Consider the following 18,739-nt stretch of genomic DNA (forward strand, 5'->3'; position numbering starts at 1 on the left):
ACTCTATCTGATAAAAGACTGGATAGCCAAGAAGGTGTTGAGCCCCAACAACTCTTCGTGACCAGAACCGTCCCATAAAACTTGACCTTACCAACAGCTATACATCACGTACAAATCATAGCAATAAACCTAAATAATATTACCTGCTAGCCTGAACTGAACAACATTTTCCAAAAACGTTTAAACATCTAAGCTCCACCTCAAGACCATTTTCAGATCCACCCTCACAACACAACCGACCAATCCAAATTCATACAGTTCACCTTTCCCCAAAATAATTAAAATCGATCAATTTCTCATATCTTGCAAGGATAGTAGTAATACTGGCTCAGTTTGTTACAAATTTGATACATCGAAGCTAACAATTTCCGTAATCTTTTCGTTACGGTAGCCTGGCCCAAAACTCACCCATGCATAATGCTAATAAATGCTTTAGGAGCACGCAACCGCTCAAACAAGGCCACATGGGCCTTTCTCGTGTCACATCGAATTTATTATAACACTCATCACGACATGCATTGTACCTGCTTCGCTGTATGAGCATTTGTACCGTGACAATCATGCGAATACTTATCAGTGGGCTGCGGATGTTCATGTAAATAAAATATGTCAAAATATGTAAGAGACGCATGTCAAATATGTATCAATGATATGCCAAAATATACAGGAATATGCAAAATATATTTAAAATATGTTCAAATAATTTTATTACTTAAACATAATACTCAATTATAATTTAAATTATAATATGTTTCGAGTATTTTTTCAATACTGTCGAGAGTTAATTCACAACATTACAAGATATAATTGAAGTATATTTGAATTTGCTGAAATAGCATGCTTTGTTTTAGGTTATAATTTTTTTAGAACGATTTGGAACATGTGAAATTTCAGGGGAATCATTCATTCATGATCAGACATTATATTTTCGGTAAGGAATTTTTTTCTTGAAAGTGCGTAGGAATTCGAGGATATGTGTAATCACCAAAAATTATTGTAATCGATCCCTGGAACTAAAAATATTTTTAAATAATTTTTTAAATATGATTTGAAATTTTTTAATTTCGTCTAAAAATTTCACACCTCCTCGAATTTTTTTCTAGAAAGGGGGTAGGATGTCGAGGGTATGTGAAATGACTAAAAATGATTGTAATTGACCCCCGCAACCGAAAATAATTTTTCCAGAACGATTTGAAATTTTTAAATTTCATTGTTAATAACTTTTTAACGAAGCCTCAGTCAAGAAATTGATATTCTTGATTTTCGTCTTATTTTGGCCTCTAGATTCTCCCATTAAAATTTTTCCCAGGGGTGACCGAACACCCTCTATATCTAGAGTTTCGTTTTAGTTTTGGTCATGGGTTCTACTAACTCATGGTGTTTCACTCTTGCCTTTCTTCTGCAAATGAACTGCATAGTTCAGAAACAGATCTCTGAGATATACCTTCACGAATAGAATAAAAGAGAAATTCCACTGTTTATTATTGTTGTTTAATTTAAATCATACGCTCCATAAACCAACAATTCCAATAGTTCTCGTAAATTTAATAAAAGCGAAATAATTTGTCATGGGTGTAGAAAGAAAGGGCACGTAATAGCTAGAAATTCAGTAAAAATCGAAGCATACAAATTCTAAAACAACAATAATCCAACAATTCCAACAGTTCTCGTAAGTTTAATAAAAATGAAATAATTTGTCATGGGTGTAGAAAGAAAGGGCACGTAATAGCTAGAAATTCAGTAAAAATCGAAACATAAAAATTCTAAAACAACAATAATCCAACAATTCCAATAGTTCTCGTAAGTTTAATAAAAATGAAATAATTTGCCATGGGTGTAGGAAGAAAGGGCACGTAATAGCTAGAAATTCAGTAAAAATCGAAGCATACAAATTCTAAAACAACAATAATCCAACAATTCCAATAGTTCACGTAAATTTAATAAAAATGAAATAATTTGCCATGGGTGTAGAAAGAAAGGGCACGTAATAGCTAGAAATTCAGTAAAAATCGAAGCATACAAATTGTAAAACAACAATAATCCAACAATTCCAATAGTTCACGTAAATTTAATAAAAATGAAATAATTTGCCATGGGTGTAGAAAGAAAGGGCACGTAATAGCTAGAAATTCAGTAAAAATCGAAACATACAAATTCTAAAACAACAATAATCGAACAATTCCAACAGTTCTCGTAAGTTTAATAAAAATGAAATAATTTACCATGGGTGTAGAAAGAAAGGGCACGTAATAGCTAGAAATTCAGTAAAAATCGAAGCATACGAATTCTAAAACAACAATAATCCAACAATTCCAATAGTTCCCGTAAGTTTAATAAAAATGAAATAATTTGCCATGGGTGTAGGAAGAAAGGGCACGTAATAGCTAGAAATTCAGTAAAAATCGAAGCATACAAATTCTAAAACAACAATAATCCAACAATTCCAATAGTTCACGTAAATTTAATAAAAATGAAATAATTTGCCATGGGTGTAGAAAGAAAGGGCACGTAATAGCTAGAAATTCAGTAAAAATCGAAGCATACAAATTCTAAAACAACAATAATCCAACAATTCCAATAGTTCCCGTAAGTTTAACACTAGGTTTACGGACACTCGTTGCGCATATTTTTATTGTAATTCACTGTGTTAATAGTTACATTAAAATGCAATTTTTCTTTTAATTAGAGTGTATATTCATATCATTATGTCAATTAAATCCAACATAAATTGCTAACAAATAATATTTATAAGTTCTGTAACGTTAGGTTTAGAATCTTAATGCGTCAAATTGACGTATTCCGTAAACCTAGTGTTAATAAAAGCGAAATAATTTGCCATGGGTGTAGAAAGAAAGGGCACGTAATAGCTAGAAATTCAGTAAAAATCGAAACATAAAAATTCTAAAACAACAATAATCCAACAATTCCAACAGTTCTCGTAAGTTTAATAAAAATGAAATAATTTGCCATGGGTGTAGGAAGAAAGGGCACGTAATAGCTAGAAATTCAGTAAAAATCGAAGCATACAAATTCTAAAACAACAATAATCCAACAATTCCAACAGTTCTCGTAAGTTTAATAAAAATGAAATAATTTGCCATGGGTGTAGAAAGAAAGGGCACGTAATAGCTAGAAATTCAGTAAAAATCGAAACATAAAAATTCTAAAACAACAATAATCCAACAATTCCAATAGTTCCCGTAAATTTAATAAAAGCGAAATAATTTGTCATGGGTGTAGAAAGAAAGGGCACGTAATAGCTAGAAATTCAGTAAAAATCGAAGCATAAAAATTCTAAAACAACAATAATCCAACAATTCCAACAGTTCTCGTAAGTTTAATAAAAATGAAATAATTTGCCACGGGTGTAGAAAGAAAGGGCACGTAATAGCTAGAAATTCAGTAAAAATCGAAACATACAAATTCTAAAACAACAATTATCCAACAATTCCAACAGTTCTCGTAAGTTTAATAAAAATGAAATAATTTGCCATGGGTGTAGAAAGAAAGGGCACGTAATAGCTAGAAATTCAGTAAAAATCGAAACATAAAAATTCTAAAACAACAATAATCCAACAATTCCAACAGTTCTCGTAAGTTTAATAAAAATGAAATAATTTGCCATGGGTGTAGGAAGAAAGGGCACGTAATAGCTAGAAATTCAGTAAAAATCGAAGCATACAAATTCTAAAACAACAATAATCCAACAATTCCAATAGTTCACGTAAATTTAATAAAAATGAAATAATTTGCCATGGGTGTAGAAAGAAAGGGCACGTAATAGCTAGAAATTCAGTAAAAATCGAAGCATACAAATTCTAAAACAACAATAATCCAACAATTCCAATAGTTCACGTAAATTTAATAAAAATGAAATAATTTGCCATGGGTGTAGAAAGAAAGGGCACGTAATAGCTAGAAATTCAGTAAAAATTGAAACATAAAAATTCTAAAACAACAATTTGCATAAACATCCGCAGTCTACTTGTCAGTGCCGTCGAACCTGAATTCGAGGTCAAAGATGGCGGAACGTTAAAAGTTGCGTGAGAACGCAGGCGAGATTTGATGAGAGGCCGCAAAGGCCGGGCGGTTTCGATGCAACACGATTACGAGCAGTGCCACAGAAAGACCGCTGTACTAGGAAAGGCTGTAACTCGGGACGAAAACTGGCCACGGGGATATTAAGGAGCAACATAGTAGCCGTTAAAATTTATATGTATACCTCTGTGACTGGCCGATGCCCGCGGGAGACCCTCAAAAATGGTCGCCGCCGGTCTATCGACGCGGAAGATGGCCAGCAAAGCAGTTTAATTGACGACCTTCCCGTGCCGAAAAATTCACCGTGCGCAACAGAAACGATCCTCCCTTTACGCCGCCTCTCTTCGACACTGTATAATAAACCCCATCGAACCTCTTAACGTCCGTTTCACGAGCGTTCTGCAACTCTTTCGTTTTCTCGATGCCTTTCTTGTAATCGCGTCGCCCCCCCTCCTGTTATTTTCATCTCCCGTGATATCATTATACTCCTCGATATAATTCGAAAATAAACAGAACCTACGTTACAATTCGCCCGAATAAGGGATGCACGCGAATTCCCATCGAAGGATCAAATTTCGTTTTGCGTTACGATGCGCTTCAGTATCTCTTTCCCGCTACTAATGGTTGCTCGTAATTTTATTTCCTTTTGCTCGCGCTCTGATATTGTTGCGCACAGAGGTTTAGCCGGAGATCGATAAAAACCGGCAAATAATCAGAAAGCGGGTTTAATTACCGAATGAAAACTTCTCTGTCATTATCACGAACCGTAACTGTCGATTTTGTCAGCTTGTTACGATTTACTACCCTTTTCGATAGCTTCTTCTTGTTTTTGTATTTTTCTTTTTATCGTGCTGTGGACGTTCGTATTGAAAAGTTTTATTTAAAAAATTAAAACATATTCGAAGCTCGTATCTTCCACAGAAAAAAAAAGAAATAAAATTGTTTGCCTTAGACTTTGTTCAAGATAAGTTACTCTTAGAATTTTGTGATTCGTGGCTACTCGAATCTTCGGAACAAATAATTGCACGCCACTGGAGAGCCTCAGTTTAATAGAAAGAAGAACAGGAACGACACTGTTAGTAAATTTTATGGAAAATTAGTTAGTTCGTAGAAGAATAGGCTGTACGTTACGGTATTATGGTATTATTTTGCCAGAAACAAACGCACTCAAAGTAATAAGCTTTATTTACTGCCGAGTTTGAAAGAAATTAATCGGCGATCCAGTTTCACTGCGCAGTAAAAAAACAAAAAAAAGAGGACAAATAACTATTCGTTTCGATGATACATTGTACCATATATTAAAAAATCGGGTAACAAATTGCAGTACGTACGGCGTGATTCGGCGCATAAATGTGTTTTACAGACGTTCGAATCGATCTCAATTATCATTCGTGTGTTATGCAAATTTATGTACAAACAAAAATAAAAAACAGTATCGTGTCATAAATCGTATAGACGTTCGAAATAAAATAGGTTTCGCTGCAATAATTATTAAAAACCCCTGTTACGGCGAGTTTGGAGCGCGGTACAAAAGAAATCAAACTGTGCGTTATAATTATAATCTTATCAAAAACGATCAGACAGTCGATGGAGGATTTTTTAAAGTATCATGAAAATTTTGTATAAAAGTAATTCTTTTTATTACCTTTAATGGCAATTATAATAAGAACCAATGATAAAAATGTGACGACAAATATAGTTGAGTGTAATTATGAACACAGAACTATTTTCAACTTACTCGTGGATTTAATTAAAAATATTTAGTAATTTGAGTAACTTCGACTACACAAGCGAAACTTATCTTTATAAAGTGTAATTATCAAACAATTAAACACTGATTGGTTAATGAATGCATTTCATACGTACTTGTTATAACGTCGATTAACATTATAACGAAGTTCAAGATCAAGATACTCGTGTAACGTCGATGAGAGCTGAAACAGAACCTTTTTGCTACGTTTCTCTTCGAACGTTCGCGAAATGCTAGGGCGACAATGAATTTATGCGATATTTAATCAAAGAAGCCGCTTCTAAATAGTATTTTCACTTCTTATCTCTTTATTTCGTCTTTACGCTCCTTATTCTTGGCAGTCAAGGTCGTAAGTAAAGGAGCAACCCTATTCGGCGTGCCACGGAATATTTAATTAGTTTTTCCAGCCGACAGTCGCCGTCCATAAATGTTAATTGCAGATGAAGTAGTAATAAAAAGCCCCCCGAGTCCTCGCCAAGCCACCCTTTTCTCCTTCCCCTTGATTCTTACGACGCTTAACGAGTACCCGCAAACATTATCCAACGAAACCCACTATAGAGACATTTTTCCCTCGTTTATGGCTTTGCTGACATCTTGCCACGTGCAATTGCTAAATGTTCAATGTAAATCATTACTGATCCCTGCAACCACCGTTCAGATCCTCTGTCGTACATGGCACTTCAAATTTATCGCCATTCGATGCGTTTTATATCGAACACTGACATTTTATTCGAATAACAGATAACGAATAAAAGTATATCTTACATCTGTGTATTCGTAACATAATTGTTTCAGATTGTAGTTTGAATAAATAACAGTTACATATGGTACACGTACCACGAGTAAAAATATTCTAGTATAATTTGTGGATTCCCTTTGTTGTTATATAGAGACATTTTCCTCTCGTTTATGGCTTTGCTGACATCTTGCCACGTGCAATTGCTAGATGTTCAATGTAAATCATTACTGATCCCTGCAACCACCGTTCAGATCCTCTGTCGTACATGGCACTTCAAATTTATCGCCATTCGATGCGTTTTATATCGAACACTGACATTTTATTCGAATAACAGATAACGAATAAAAGCACATCTGTTTATTCGTAACATTCACACCGTTTAATAATCATTTAAGATTGTAATTTGAACGAATTGTGTTCTAGTATAATTTTTGGATTTTCTTTGATGTTATATGGGGTGTTTTATGAAATTCTGTAATACCGTGCTTAGGATTTTTCATAAATTATTACGTACTTTTGTTTTTGTATTTTACATTTTGTAAACTGGGGTGTACATTTTTTCATACTTTGTGGAGGCTTTTGCTTTGTATTTAGAAGTTTGAAAGCCATTTGCAAGTCTAAATCACTAATTTTTGGATTTTCTTTGTTGTTATATGGGGTGTTTTATGATATTCTGTAATACCTCTGTACTTAGGATTTTCCATAAATTACTACGTACTTTTGTTTTTGTATTTTACATTTCGTAAACTGGGGTGTACATTTTTTTATATTTTGTACAGGCTTCTACTTTGTATTTAGAAGTTTGAAGACCATTTGCAAGTCTAAAGCACCCTCTTTTTACTCTTTTCAGGATATCTTAATTATTTCGATTCAGAGATAGTATATATTACATGGTTACACTTTATCTATCTTTCTGTTGAATCGCAAGCTCCCCTTCGCCGTTACGATGTAGACAAAATAACAATCTCTTGTTATCTTTAACGGAAGTTACAAGCAACCGCCGCGAAATGTTCGTCAGTTTACACAAAATAATTAAAAAATACACAAATAACGTAGATTCTAACAGAATATTATAATTTTTCTTCTCGATCGGAGAATAAGAAAACCAGTTGCAAGTTTCAGCGTGAAGAGTCGTGGAAAAATATTTAACGCGATCGAGGATGAAAACACAACAAACGACAAACTTCCTCAAATACTATATACACATTTCGATCTTCGTAGAGTATGTCTCGTGCAACGAACTCGAAAAACTACACAAAATAATTTAAAAATACACAAATAACGAAGATTCTAATAGAATATTATAATTTTTCTTCTCGACCGGAGAATAAGAAAACCAGTTGCAAGTTTCAACGTGAAGAGTCGTGGAAAAATATTTAACGCGATCGAGGATGAAAACACAACAAACGACGAACGTCCTCAAATACTATATATTTATTTTGATCTTTCATAGAGCATGTCTCGTGCAACGAACTCGAGAAACTACATAAAATAATTAAAAAATACACAAATAACGTAGATTCTAATAGAATATTATAATTTTTCTTCTCGACCGGAGAATAAGAAAACCAGTTGCAAGTTTCAGCGTGAAGAGTCGTGGAAAAATATTTAACGCGATCGAGGATGAAAACACAACAAACGACGAACTTCCTCAAATACTATATACACATTTCGATCTTCGTAGAGTATGTCTCGTGCAACGAACTCGAGAAACTACATAAAATAATTAAAAAATACACAAATAACGTAGATTCTAATAGAATATTATAATTTTTCTTCTCGATCGGTGAATAAGAAAACCAGTTGCAAGTTTCAGCGTGAAGAGTCGTGGAAAAGTATTTAACGCGATCGAGGATGAAAACACAACAAACGACGAACGTCCTCAAATACTATATATTTATTTTGATCTTTCATAGAGCATGTCTCGTGCAACGAACTCGAGAAACTACACAAAATAATTTAAAAATACACAAATAACGAAGATTCTAACAGAATATTATAATTTCTCTTCTCGACCGGAGAATAAGAAAACCAGTTGCAAGTTTCAGCGTGAAGAGTCGTGGAAAAGTATTTAACGCGATCGAGGATGAAAACACAACAAACGACGAACGTCCTCAAATACTATATACACATTTCGATCTTCGTAGAGTATATCTCGTGCAACGAACTCGAAAAACTACATAAAATAATTAAAAAATACACAAATAACGAAGATTCTAACAGAATATTATAATTTCTCTTCTCGATCGGAGAATAAGAAAAACAGTTGCAAGTTTCAACGTGAAGAGTCGTGGAAAAGTATTTAACGCGATCGAGGATGCAAAAACACCAAACCACGAAAGGCGTTAAATAATTAATTACAATTTCGTGAACGTTCGATGGTGGACCGACGGGAGAAAGTGGGTAGTTTCTGTCTCGTATTGTCAACGCTTTTAGCTTACCTCGACGAGCACGAAATTGTGGAAAAATCGTTTGAAGCTCGAATGGGAGGAGAAGACAGCCGAGAAAAATCAGTGACGATCCTCACCGTGCGATAGAAGGACGGGGATGGCCAGAGGGGTCGTAGTAGCAAAGGCAGAAAGAACGGAATTTAATTAAGTAAAATTACTGTCGCACGAAGAGGCGAAAAGCAAACGGGGTGGGGAAGAACCGTGGTGGAAGGGGGGAGAGGGGGGGGATGTTGGCCAAAAAGGTGGCGATGCAAGACGTTACATGGGGAACGAGGGATGAGACCGGCATAATGATCTTATCCCGCGATGAAAACGTAGTAATAGAAAGTAAACGGATTCAAGCAAGCCCGGAAGTCTCGGTTTTTGCCATTTTCTTCCCATGTTTAAGCCCTTGGAATCGTTATTTCTCTGGCATATTGATAACGTACCGTTTTAATTAGTCGTCTACTGCTCTATAAAAATAGATTTCGCGCGATGAATAAATTTCAACGTTAACGACAACGATAATTGCCCATTTTATTGTCACGTTATGTGGACATATTAAAAACATTCGGTTGGTGTATTAAATATATTTTATTCCTATTGGAAATATGCACCGGATTGAATAAAATTACTAAGAATCTAATCGTGCTAATCTTCAACGCAATAATGCAACTTTCTAGCGTTTCGTGTGTGAAAAATTCGAATCTCAGCTCACTAGGTTTCTCTATTAATATAGAATAATAATTCTTGAGTAGCTACAACGAAAAACAATAAAAAAAAAATCATTAAATAACAAATGCTGTATTATTAAACTCTAATAAAACTGAATGTGAGAGAAATCGTTATGACAATTTAAACATATTTCCGATTCGACTATCATCGTATTATACGCACGTTGTGATAAACAAATTTGCAAGTAGCTCTAAAATTATTTGTAATTTTTTCAAGTTTTAAAGCATTCTCAGAACATATTCCGTGGTCCAACGCATTCACGGCGATATTAGATGGAAAAGAGACATGGATTCTCCGCGATCGTTGGAATTACCCTCTCCGTTTCAACTAGAGCGAAACCAGGAACGCGTTCATCCCGCAGGATCCATGCAATCACACGAAACGGCCATTTATGCCGCGTTTATGAAAAATAATATCACCGTTCCTGGTAAGATTCTCGTCGTTTCGACGCAACGATGATCGAGGAGAGCGAGAAAGCTTCAAACGAGTTACTGTCTTCCCTTTGAAATTCCGCTCTCATAGCTTAGTCATGTGCATTTTTCCGCGAACCTGACGAATGCATAATTTAGAGGCTTTCGAAACAAGAATTCCGCACGCGAAACGTCTTTGAAACCGGGAACGAATTTCTACCTGCGCGCATAGGAGATTGGGTTATCCGGATTACGATCGTTTCGAATAAAATTATTTCTTCTATCATCCGTTCGCTAAGAATTATTTAATATTACGGACACGATCGGAAAATGTACTTTCAAAATTTAATTCCTAACTATATATCTTAATATTTATAATCTGGTACATTAATACAAAAAAATAATTAAACAGCGACTGTAAAATTGAACTTTATAAAAAATGTGACTTAATGGTAAATAGTTTGAATATTTTATATATCTACTCTTTGCATTAATAAGAGTTTACATTCTACAGTTTTACGTTACGTACTAGTAAGTTTGTTACGTTTTCTGTTTTCTCAGAATAACTACAAAGTTGAATTAGTTCAATTCAAAATGGTAATTTATGTTTTTTATTATATCTAAAGATTTTCAACAGAGACAAGTTGGGCAACTTCCCTTTTTATATTTGTAAATTCAACAGATTGGATAGTACAATGATGATCCAAACAAGGCAATTCTTTTCTATATGATTACCCTAATATTGCATGATCTATTGTTAACGAAATTGTTCAGATTTTCAGGACGTTTACAAATAGTTCGCCCTAATGTACGACGGTGTGCATTACCGATATAAACCAGTTTAGAACCAGCTGACGAAACTGCAAGCCTGTTTGCAATCGGTCTTGTTAGATTTGTGGACACGAAGATGAGCATAGCTCTTTGGCTTAGTGCGTGCAAACGCGCAAGTCGATCTTATAGTTAGGTTTCGGGGATCGATGGACAACTGTAAGCCCCAGGAATTGCGGAAATGAACAGAGCAATCGATATTCTCGTCTCAATATATCGCCACGGTGTCCTGATCTTGATATCGATCGTCCCTTGAAGGATTATGCTTGATCGATCGATCGTTGACAACGTCTATCTCATTTTCTAGCATTTCTTCGGTCACTGGTAACGACTTTGCGGGAGGATGGAGGATTGCAAAGCATTTGACTCGTTTTCAAGCATAAATATAAAAAAAAATCTCGAATTACTAAATTCTGATCTAAAGTAAGAAACGTAATAGAAAATAAAACATTTAACCCTTAAGTGGATCATTGGGACTGCTGAAAGTTTAAAATAATATTGTAAAATGTAATCCTCTATTAGTTCATTATTTTTTAAATGCTTTAAAGCTGATTTCCATTTACCAGTTTGGTAAAAATCAACGTTAAGTGAAATAATTCTGTTGAGTTTGAGAGTCCACTTAAGGGTTAAATTCGCTGTTGTGACAGGGTTAAAACTCGTCGTTTCCACCTATGAATAATACCTGCCAAAATAAACTGTGAAGTTTCATCGACTACTTGCCAATATGGGCAACCTGTGTTGTCAATCGAACGAGACGAATATAGCCTAAATCTCGAATTGCAACTGACCTAACACAGATGATGGACCACAGTTAAGAGAACCATATTATAAATATAGTCAAATCGTTGAAAATAGTTTGTTCCGAATAAATGAAACGTTACTAAAATCCATCTATTCACACTTAAATCGCAATTTCGTAAGAATAATACTATTATGCATTTATATGCAAGTATAATACGAGGTTCGGATCAATGGTGAAATAGTACAAAATTGCAAATTCAGTTTCTTATTTGTATCGTGGTGAACTTCAACTTCGTTTATGTTTTATATGTTTCCATTAATTTTAATTTACAGTAAAATTCCATTTATCAGAACGAAAAATCGATACCCGGTTTACCGAACTCCTATTATCGAACTATCGTCGAGCGTCGATTTATACGAACTTCAAGGTTCAACCAATCAAAATTTTAGATCTCCAAGACTTTCAAAGTCTCGAATCACGGGTTACAAGTAGTTCGAATCTCCATAGTCCCAAAAGAAGCGCTTCGAATCGTTTCGAAGTCGGGATTCGAACGTCCATCGTGACTCGAGCGTTTTCAATTTCGAATCTTCGAAGGTACAGGATCTCGTGAGCCAATCTTCCGGTAGCAGTGACGCCGTAACTGTTGAAGAGAGTCCACCGTCGCGGTTTTTAAAGAACGGGAAGAGGAGAACGCGTGACGGGAACAGTTAGAGTGTACGGAGGAGGCTCGTAAATCGGATCGGTTCTATCTGGGATCGCATGTGGCGGTAATGAAGATGGCTGGTAGGCCTACCTTGGTCGAATACAAGGCAGCGGGTGGTCTTGGCAGCGAGTCCCGGGGGCAGAGCGAACCTGTAGGCCGGGCCCAGCGACAGCCCTAACCCCAGCCCGAGCGCCTCCGCGCCGCATCGGCCCCCGAACACAGGCCCCACTAGAATCACCCACATAACAACGGTCATCAGTCATCGTCATCAGGAATAACTACACATTATACACATTAATACAAGGTTCATGCAAACTCCATCGCGTACGATTAACTCTGCGCTACGTTCAGCGAGTCGAGTCACCGGACGCAAACAAAATAATGCACGTTAGGGTGGTCCTTATTTCTCGACTTTCCATTACTTTTTCACGCATTCCCCAGATTGTGAGGTGAAAAACAATTCTGTTTAAAATTCAAGTGAGATTAGACGACAGGAACACGAGCTGCATTTAAATTAGAGTTTTGACAGTTAGGATTTCACGTTTGAGTCGGATGCACTTGTACCATCTTGTATCACAGTTGACTGATTTTTAGTGAAATTATCATTCCTTATGTTTAAAACAATAACGTGAGAGTGATTTTTCATTGTTATATTTAGAATCCTATACAATGCAGCGTCTGGAGTAGAAAAGTATAGTACATATTAGGGTGGCCCCTTATTTTTTGACTTCTGATTTTGTTCCGTCCTTACCCACTTAAATTATGACAGAGAGAGAGAATTATGTACAAAATTTGAGTTAAATTTTAAAATTATAGGTGATTTCGCGCAAATTTAGGACATAATAATATTGTGCTATTTTAGAAATATTAATGAATATTTTTAAATAGAACTACAATTTCTTAGATATACGGGGTGTTCGATCACCTCTGAGAAAAATTTTAATGAGAGATTCTAGAGATCAAAATAAGACGAAAATCAAGAATTATATAGTATCTCACTAAAAAGTTATTAAAAAATTGAATTAAAAAATTTCAAATCGTTCTAAAACAATTATTTTTGGTTACGGGGATCAATTACAATTAATTTTGGTCAATACACATATTCCCAAAATCCTACTCACTTTCGAGAAAAAAATTCGTGTAGGGGCTGAAATTTTTCGGCAAAATTAAAAAATATCAAATCGTTCTAAAAAAATTATATTCAGTTGCGGGGGTCAATTACAATCATTTTTGGTCATTAAACATACCCCCGAATTCCTACGCACTTTCGAGAAAAAAATTCCTCACCGAAAATATAATATCTGGCCAGAAATGTTTGCCCGTAATTTTGTGCAAATCATTAAAACATCATAACTCCTAAACGGATTGAGGGATTTTAATGTTTAAAAAAGCAAACTACGCGTATTTTGATGCAGAATATGTAGAAATTCTAATAATATTGAGAAAGTTGTTCCTTGACCCCGTAAAATGAGAAAAACCCCATAAAAATGGTTCAATTTTCAAACAGCCATAACTTTTACAATAGTGATCATATTTCAATGAAACTTTTTTCTGAAGTAGAGCTAATGGGTATCTACAAAAAAGTACTAAACAACTTTTCTATAGAGAGTCAAACAAAATTATTAAAAATGAAAAACGAATTTTCAAGAAAAATCAACAGGGGGTAGGTGGTCAAATTTTTCGGCGAAAAAAAATATTTCAAATCTTTCTAAAAAAATTATATTCAGTTGCGGGGGTCAATTACAATAATTTTTGGTGAATAGAGATACCCCCGAAATCCTGTGCACTTTCGAGAAAAAAAATTCGAGTTTCTGCTGAAATTTTTCGACGAAATTGAAAAATTTTAAATCGTTCTAAAAAAATTATTTCTAGGTTTTAGGGTCAATTACAATCATTTTTGGTGAATACAGATACCCTCGAATTCCTACGCACTTTCGAGAAAAAAATTCGTTACCGAAAATATAATGTCTGATCATGAATGAATGATTCCCCTGAAATTTCACATGTTCCAAATCGTTCTAAAAAAATTATATTCAGTTGCGGGGGTCAATTACAATCAGTTTTGGTCATTAGACATATCCCCGAATTCTTACCCGTTTTCGAGAAAAAAGTTGGAGAATGTGTGAAAGTCGACAAAATTAAAAAATTTCAAACGTTAAAATCAGTATTTGAAACCTTTTAATTTGCTTTTACATTCAATAATATTATTTGTGATTTCTATTTAACGCATTCTTTGAGTTTTAATGTTGTTGACACGAACGATAATACGAAGAACAAGATATGCAATGTCGTTTTAAAAAATTAAGGTGATCCTGACTTTGAATAGTAAGTAAAATTTTTTGACACATTTTAACTGCATGTGAAATCTTTTAATTTGCTTTTGCAGTCAATAATATTATTTGTAATTTCTATTTAACGCATTCTTTGAGTTTTAATGTTGTCGAAACAAGTGGGCGATTATTTGAAACGTATGAAAAATCCTATGTTTACGTCAGAATGACAAGACAATTTAAGGATGACGAGGAGACAAAAGTTAGACACCATGTTTATGAAACAGAGTATAAAATTTTCCTCCTCGTTATATTGGCTAACTTAATTCCCCAAGAGTGTTCAAGTACTCGTACCTCGCTGTCTTCAAACTATTATGTTCCAAAATATAGTAAATATCTAATATTTTTAGATTACAAGAGATTTAATGTTTCGAAAATAAAAATATCTAATATTAAATCCGTAGGCCGTTTATAACGTGGGTTTTAACTCTGAATCAATATTAATGAACAAGATGAAACGAATCGATGGCAGTATTACATGAAAGAATACCGAACTGAAGCATTTAATGGTTTATCGCTCATAGAAGCTGAAATCCGTCGAATTATTACGATCTAATATAGATAATAGCATATTGTCGTTAGGTTCGTGGAGTATTATATTAGGTTTTGGTATAGAGTCAGCACGTGGCAGTCGGTTGATCATTAAAGACCCTTCTGACATCTCATCCAACCCCACAGCTTAAATTCATAACCACCGAACGCTACAAACGAATTTTTTTTGCGCATTCGCTTGTTAATAACACGTAAGATACTCTGCTTACAACGTCAGATCTAACATGTGTTAGTTATTATGAAACTGGTTTAAGTCATGCATCTCCCCTTTCGAAATATCCAAACGTTTGTGTTCGATCATATTAAAAAATATCTTCCCATTCATAATGCAAAATGTATCAAAAATTAAATGTTCTGCTAATGTAAACTTTATCTAGTATCATTAAATTTCATGTATTTGTAACTTTCAAAATTAATAGCATAACACAAACATCGTAAATTTGATTAAGAAAACAACTTGAAAAAAAACAAGAAATAAATTTGTAAAATTTGATTATTTATCTAATGATTGCAACTTTATATGTATATATTATATCTTCTTCGACTACAAGATTTCCTAAATTTCACTTGGAAGGCTTGAAAATATTCGTAATGGTGGAAATTATACTTCTGCCAGTTTCTTTGAAGTACCAAACAATGGCGACAATTATAAAATGATTTTAATCTACCCTTTCTTGATCAAAAATCCGAGGTGCTAAATTCCTCTTCGCGATCCAAGTTTTATAAAAAATTATACCAAGCTTATTTCACGAATGGTATCTACTTTTAATCGGTCGGCTGGTCTTCCGTCGGTATTTTTGGCAACTCGAAACATTCACCGCAGAAATATGAAAATGGAGACCTACCAAAACGTAGAAGCACGCTCAATGCCTAAGCCATAATCTAAATTCGTGTTAGGGGAGAATAAACGCATCGAGCATAATATCGGAGGCTTAATGTACTTTTTTAAGGTACCCGAAAGACTTTGAGATGCAGAGTATGGAGGTTCTTCCGCCACGGTCTCCTTCTCGGGACCTTTGGCTTTAGAAGCTTGGCACGCTGATTAAGACACTCGATACAATTAGGCGGCGAAAAGAACCTCAAAAGACGCTTCTCTTTACCTGCCCTTTGGCCCGGATGCAGACGCCTAACCGGTAAGAACGGGGAGCTTCTCTTCGGCGCAAAGGAGTTACACGAGATCGTTTTTAAAATTCGTTTCTTCGGGGGAAAATACATTTTTGCACGAGAACGTTTCGTCGTTGGAAAATCGTCAATTTTCAGTAACGATGAGATAGTAGAAGTATTTCAAATGTTCGTATTAAAAATTCATGGTACATTCAAACCTGCAAATTAACTTTAGCAGCAGTTTTTGAACGATATCATTCAATTCTTCTTAATAAGTTCAATTTTTTTAAATGTATTTTAATCTTCGTGGAAGGCATCGCTATTGACCTAGTTAATTTATGGATTAGAACTACGGTTGACCACACGTTTCTTATGGAATATTCGACTTTATTTTATCATCGTGACGTTTACCTTGATCTTTTCAATTTTATATTTTGATAAAAGGGGGAGTAATTGCATAATTACTACAATGGCGATTGTGTATTATCGTACACTGTAAGTGTTTGTTCTGCCTTTACCTCTTCCACCAAGTTTTTTCTTTGGATAGGATTTCAGGGGTAGGTCTATTCACCAAAAATTATTGTAATTGGCCCCCAAAACCGAAAATAATTTTTTTAGAACGATTTGAAATTTTTTAATTTCGTCGAAAAATTTCAGCAGAAACTCGAATTTTTTTTTCTCGAAAATGCATAAGATTTCAGGGGTAGGTCTAATCACCAAAAATTATTGTAATTGGCCCCCAAAACCGAAAATAATTTTTTTAGAACGATTTGAAATTTTTTAATTTCGTCGAAAAATTTCAGCAGAAACTTGAATTTTTTTTCTCGAAAGTGCATAGGATTTCGGGGGTATCTCTATTCACCAAAAATTATTGTAATTGACCCCCGCAACTGAATATAATTTTTTTAGAAAGATTTGAAATATTTTTTTTCGCCGAAAAATTTGACCACCTACCCCCTGTTGATTTTTCTTGAAAATTCGTTTTCCATTTTTAATAATTTTGTTTGACTCTCTATAGAAAAGTTGTTTAGTACTTTTTTGTAGATACCCATTAGCTCTACTTCAGAAAAAAGTTTCATTGAAATATGATTACTATTGTAAAAGTTATGGCTGTTTGAAAATTGGACCATTTTTATGGGGTTTTTCTCATTTTACGGGGTCAAGGAACAACTTTCTCAATATTTTTACAATTTCTACATATTCTTCGTCAAAAAACGCGTTATTTGCTTTTTTAAACATTGAAATCGCCCAATCCGTTCACAAGTTATGGCATTTTAAAGATTTGCACAAGGGCAAACATTTCTGGCCAGAAATAATATTTTCGGTGAGGAATTTTTTTCTCAAAAGTGCGTAAGAATTCGGGGGTATGTCAAATGACCAAAAATGATTGTAATTGACTCCCGCAACTGAATATAATTTTTTTAGAACGATTTGAAATTTTTTAATTTCGTCAAAAAATTTCAGCACCTACTCGAATTTTTTTCTCAAAAGTGTGCAGGATTTCAGGGATATGTGTATTCTCCAAAAATGATTGTAATTGGCTCCCAAAACCGAAAATAATTTTTGCGTAAAAGATGTGAAATTTTTTAATAACTTTTTAACGAAATCTCAATCAACAAATGAGTATCCTCGATTTTAGTCTTATTTTGGCCTCTAGCCTATTAAATTTTTCCCCATGGGTGGCCAAACACCCTGTATATGGAAATTAAAACCGAATGTAGATGTGCTATGTTCTGCCATACGATTATTTTCAATTGAAAGGACACTGAGACACATATGATCGTGTGTTAAAAAATTACTTTTCTGTGCATCGTGCTAGAAAGTCAAAAAATAAGGACCACCCTGGTGGGAGTAACTGTACATGAAATTTTCTACATGCACAGCCCTGACAGCGAGAAGTTCTCCTGTTCTCGAGCCTCTATGAGAGTTCGTCGCGAAAGGTTCGATGTATGAAAAAATGGACTCGTATCAGTTTTCGTAAGAAACAAGCGTTTTTCATTTATAACAAATCACCGTTACAGCGTAGGAATACGAGTGGGAGTAACTGTATATGAAATTTTCTACGTGCACCGCCCCAACAGCGCGAAGTTCTCCTGTTCTCGAGCCTGTATGAGTGTTCGTTGCGAAAGGTTCGACGTATCGTGTAGAAACACGAAAGGGACGAGAGGATCAGGGTGATACAGGGTGTCAGAAGTAACCGAGATGAGGAGGTAGGCCAGAAAGCGAATCAACTAACAGTGCAAACAGGCATGGAACAACGTCAGTCCTTGCGCCGAAGCTAAACCAGCGGAGTCTTGCTTTCTCGATGAATTATTCAAGGCTTCTTGATCCGGTCTCTCAGCCCTATAAACCGACAGACGGATTCCCGTCCTCTCAATC

General features: G+C 34.8%; 1 protein-coding gene across 7 annotated transcripts in view; it reads right to left on the bottom strand.

The window, feature by feature from the left end:
* The window catches only part of LOC143344116 (E3 ubiquitin-protein ligase Rnf220), a 281,343-nt gene that overhangs the window by 196,646 nt on the left and 65,958 nt on the right, over positions 1-18,739 (bottom strand). For 6 of the 7 annotated variants that reach the window (XM_076769829.1, XM_076769824.1, XM_076769823.1 and 3 more), the window contains one exon: positions 12,465-12,602. The exons of the other annotated variant lie outside the window; for it this stretch is intronic. In XM_076769829.1, coding sequence (XP_076625944.1) covers positions 12,465-12,602 — 138 coding nt within the window. The remainder of the gene's footprint in view (positions 1-12,464; positions 12,603-18,739) is intronic. 7 annotated transcript variants of the gene reach the window in all.

Source organism: Colletes latitarsis, chromosome 7 (assembly GCF_051014445.1).
Source record: "Colletes latitarsis isolate SP2378_abdomen chromosome 7, iyColLati1, whole genome shotgun sequence".
Lineage (NCBI taxonomy): Eukaryota > Metazoa > Arthropoda > Insecta > Hymenoptera > Colletidae > Colletes > Colletes latitarsis.